The sequence below is a fragment of the Scardinius erythrophthalmus genome (assembly GCF_964197995.2).
Source record: "Scardinius erythrophthalmus genome assembly, chromosome: 16".
Classification (NCBI taxonomy): domain Eukaryota; kingdom Metazoa; phylum Chordata; class Actinopteri; order Cypriniformes; family Leuciscidae; genus Scardinius; species Scardinius erythrophthalmus.
This window is the reverse complement of record NC_138236.1, coordinates 5,856,825-5,861,731: the sequence shown is the minus strand read 5'-3', so window position 1 is coordinate 5,861,731 and position 4,907 is coordinate 5,856,825. Positions and strand designations below refer to the sequence as shown.

At 39.0% G+C, this 4,907-nt stretch overlaps 2 protein-coding genes across 2 annotated transcripts in view; one reads left to right on the top strand and one right to left on the bottom strand.

Annotated features, from left to right (window-relative positions):
* Positions 1 to 22, top strand: part of mtmr11 (myotubularin related protein 11) — a 32,160-nt gene extending 32,138 nt beyond the window's left edge. Inside the window, exon 17 of the mRNA XM_081388714.1 lies at positions 1 to 22. This exon is cut by the window's left edge and continues 2,025 nt beyond it. The gene's annotated coding sequence lies outside the window, so the exon portion shown is untranslated.
* LOC308704429 (uncharacterized protein) lies at positions 16 to 3,598 on the bottom strand. The gene is made up of 2 exons (XM_081388715.1): positions 2,942 to 3,598; positions 16 to 1,609 (listed from the first exon to the last, which is right to left on the bottom strand). Exons 1-2 carry the CDS (start codon positions 3,022 to 3,024, stop codon positions 1,264 to 1,266), a joined length of 429 nt encoding a protein of 142 aa, XP_081244841.1. The 5' UTR covers positions 3,025 to 3,598; the 3' UTR covers positions 16 to 1,263.
* Positions 3,599 to 4,907: the final 1,309 nt, after the last annotated feature.

Genomic DNA, 4,907 nt, shown 5'->3' with positions numbered 1-4,907 from the left:
ACTGTCATTATTTACTCATCCCAACGCTGTTGTTTTTTCTTATAAATGAATGTGACCATTGGCATTTTTAGGAGAACTTTCCCTTCTAGGTTTTGATGAAAAGACCTTGTGCTCCTCAGGACAGATCCGTCTTTGCAAGACTTTATACTGAAGAAGCGTTACACCAGTGAAAACGGTGACGTTCCGAAATTGAGAGATAAGCTCCAGAGGTTTGTGTCCTACTTTTATTTCCCCTATGGGGAAAAAGTGCTGGTAACATTAACACACAGCACCGTGTTCAGCCCTCACCCTGTGGTTTCACTCGCACATCAGTGATTTAAGAGTTTCAGCAGAAGTGGACTTGAAATATATTGCATCAACATATTTCACAAGACTGAATTTGAGCAAAAGTTTATCTGATGGCACAAGAATTGCTTGCATTTAATGAAATGATCCAGTGCTTGTTCTTTAAAACTGATTTCAGTTGTTTTGTGCTTTTCATCCTTGCATCTGCCACGGGCGAATCATTACATATTGTCATTTGTCATTCATTCCTTATTCTTTTATAACAACCTTTATTGGCACATTTTAGATAAATAAATGCATCTTATAGTTCCTAACTCCAATTTTTTATGTTTTTTCTTAACGGTTATTAAAAATGACAAATGAGCCAACAGTTCTGACATAGCTACTCAAATCTTATCAAAATATAGATATTTACAACATGAGCACTTTGCAAGAAGCATTACGACATTTAAAATTCATGAATTGCGAAATGACTTAAATAATTGTTAACATCAATGGCACTCGTTACAAAAATACTTGTATAGGCTTACAGAAACACACTAGGTAAGCTTCACCACTGTAAATCATCTGACATTAAAAACACAAAATGAATCTACTATCTATAAACAGCCAGTAACTTTGTGTAATAACTTCCACCAGTAATGGAGTAAAACGCTTTTCGTTTTCCTCCATGAGGGCATTTGAAACCTATTAAACGATTCACTTACGACCCCACTTAACAATGAATTCTCATGTTACAGATAATTGATTCAGAATATTGAACCATGATATGAAGCCCAGTCCCTTTAAAGCAATAGATCTCAACTGGCGCGTCACATCCTGAATTGAGAAATTGTGTATAGAAAAGCAAGCTTATAAACTTAATAAGAGAGGAGAAAATGCTTCCAATATCTTTTGTTGTTTGCATCTTTTGGAACAGGATTTGTGTTTCCATGTGATGTCCAATGTTAAACCTGTGTCGTGTTGAGAACCACTGCATTACATGACACAATCCTTCCCACAGGCCTCAACCAGCTGCTGCTTTTGACTTTCGAAGGGCGAACAGTGGAAGCTGTGTGCTGGAACGAAGCCTCCCAGGTGACGGAGGGTTTTGCACATTGGGCAGGGGTATTCGGCCAGGCCTTCGATGTCCTCAAACGCCAGGTTGACGATCTGGTCGGAGCAGGGGTCGCAGTAGAGGTGTCCGCAGGAGAGACGCTTCAGCCTGGCCTCGTAGGTGATGCAGCACTGGCAGTGAGGAACATCAGAGCCCAGAGACAGGCTACCGGTCAGAGAACTGCTCTCCATGCTGGCGGCCTGACTCGAGCCCAGCTTAGCGGACGACCTGCGGGACCACGGGCAAGAGAAATCACAGATGAGATCTCTTTAGTGTTTGAATCTTGTTGTAGCTAAGCTGGTTTAGCATACTGCTAGCAAACTGCACATGAGGCTAAATATATAGCTTAAAACACACAACTGACGAAGTTTCTGTATGTTTTGTAATCATTATGATCACAACTGGTAATAATTGCTTTAATGAGCTCATTGTTTCTGCCTGTATACATGATGTTAGGATTTGTATTATCGTAGAACTGTGCATTTCTGGACGTTAACACAGTCACCTCTGATAACAAATCACAGTAAATTGTACTGTAGAAACATGCATTTTCTGTAAATGATATCCAAAGTGAAAAGCGCTATACAAATAAATATGCATTATTTTTTTTTAGGTTTTCAACATAAAATTAGACATTTTTCATCAAAAACTGGCTGAGAACGCACTGAAAATATGCCATTCAAATTCCAAATTAAAATATATTTAAGTTAAACACATTTATTTAAAATTCTAAATAACATTCTTGAATATTTTTACAATTTAAATTTTAAAAGAAATTAACTGAATTTTTCTTTTTCTATATGAAATCAAATACAGTAAAATGGGACCAAAAGGTCTGAGACCACAATTTTTAAAAATGGCTTTCAAAATCCAATTAAAATCTGGAATAAATGTATTTATTGTACATTAAGACACACATACACACACACACACACACATAGATCGATAACTTCTCACTTTAGATCCCCATTCTTTCAATATACTATTTATTATTATCTGAACTATGCTTTTTGCATTCATTTTGTAACTTTATCCTCAGTGTGTACACCTATTTTATTTTTATTTAACACATCTGAGATTTTAGGAGAAATATGTCATTCTCACAATATGGACGGTAGTGTTGCGTAAACTGTAGTGTTGTGACCCTCGCATGATACTTCATTTCAGTGTTAAAGTCACAACCTAATAACAGCTTAGACCAGCCTAAAACGGGTTGTTGGTCTAGTTTAAGCCAGTCAAACAGCCTGATCAAGCTAAAAGTGCCCCAAACAGCCAGACAACTAGATCATCAAAACATTTTAGTCTGTGATTAAGGTTGTGATTAGTATTGTTTTGTTTCAGCAGTGCATGCATGCCATGCATTAGGTTGTTGTTAAATCATGCAATGTACATAGTGACAATGCACAATCTCTGTAAAGATGATGTTCGGAGCAGGTATTGCCATAGCAACCCATTTATAGTCTGCCATTGTTCAATCCGCCAACACGATTCCTGCACATGAATGCAAACACATTCATACAAATAATGCGCAATACTGACAGTTTTTGAGACATGACGTACCTGTGCGAAGAGGACGGAGAACCTTTAAAACAGTCCAAGCTCAGTGTCGCAATAATCTTCCAACACATGTCCATTCCTCTCATGGTAAAAGACTGGAGTGATGTGACATCTGTGCAAGCGACTCATAGTTTTTTAACATGTTCCCGCACGCGATCAGACACCCAGAACGCCACGCGCGGTCAGTAAATGGGTCATTAAAAAGCAGTTCACGATGCGATCGGTGGTTTATCGTTCTCGAGGTGGGAAGCAGGTCGATAAATCAATAGGAGGCGATTGCTCTCGATGGTCAGCACGAATGAGATGCAGATAGAAACTGAGCGAGAGAAAGCACTGGAAAATCTGCTCATCACACGAGCGCAGCGCGCGACTCTCCAGTGAGCAGCGCTGCGCGAGCGTCTCTACAGGATCCTGTTTTCAGAAAGTTTCAGTCAAAACACGCAAATGAAATCATAACTCGATCCCTGAGTACTTAGAGATGTTTTATGGCAAGACGTTTTAACATTTGTTAATTAAAACTATCATATTTATGTTACTACTATAGGCTCTTTATCAATTAATGCTATTATGTAGGCTAATCGAGTTGCTGGTATCCGTGTTACAACTATTCCAATTATTCATTAGGTTCTAGTACTTTTTTGTAGTTACTAGTAATTATTTAAATGGTAAATAGTATATATTACAGTATTTCTAGTATTAATTGAAATAGTATTTGGATGAATATTGGAATATAATTTGATATCATAAACTCACTGGCCACTTTATAAGGTACACCTGTTCAGCTGCTCATTAATTCAAATATCTAATCAGCCAATCACCCTGCAGCAACATAGTTCTGCTGAAGTTCAGACTGAGCATCAGAATGGGGAAGAAAGGTGATTTAAGTGACTTTGAACATGGCATGGTTGTTGGTGCTAGGTCTGAGTTTTTCAGAAACTGCTGATCTACTGGGATTTTCATGCACAGTCTTTAGGGTTTACAGATAATGATCCGAAAATGTGAAAATATCCATTGAGCAGCAGTTCTGTGGGCAAACTGACACATAGAGGTCAGATGAGAATGACTAGACTAGTCAAGCTGATATAAGGCAACAGTAACTCAAATAACCACTCTGTCTGCAGAAGAGGATATCTGAACACACACAACACATCAAACCTTGAAGCAGATGAGCTAGGCTACAGAAAACACACCGGTGTCAGCTGAGAACAAGACACTGAGGCTACAATTCACACAGGCTCACCAAAACTGGACTAGAAGATTGGAAAAACATTGCCTGGTCTGATGAGTCTCGATTTCTGCTGTGACATTCAGATGGTAGGGTCAGAATTTGGCATAAACCGCATGAAAACACCTTCTATCAACAGTTCAGGCTGCTGTGGTGTAATGGTGTGGAGGATATTTTCTTGCCAAACTTTGAGCCCCTTAGTGCCATTTTAGCATCATTTAAACACCACAGCCTACATGAGTATTGTTTCTGACCATGTCCATTCCTTTATGACCACAGATCTTTTGATGGCTACTTCCAGCAGGATAACACGCCATGTCACAAGCTCAAATCACCTCAAACTGGTTTCTTGAACATGACAATGAGTTCTCTATACTCAAATGGCCTCTACAGTCACCAGGTCTCAATCCAGCAGAGCGCGTTTGGGATGAGGAGGAGCGGGAGATTCATCGTGGATGTGCAGTCGACAAATCTGCAGCAACTGCTTGATGCTATCATGACAATATGGACCACATACTGACTGACACAGTTGTAAGACTGGAAAAACTGGAAGAGAGGGTAAAGGAAATTAACATTTAAACTCACTCTTGTGCACCATTCGAGACGCAAGTCTCACCTCAGAATCATCCTAATCAACATCTCTTTCCTTCTTCCCCCATTCCTTCTCTCTCATGCTGAGATCATCAAAATTCACCCAAGAATCTATATGGTTTAAAGTGTATAATTATCATACATGTTTGGTAT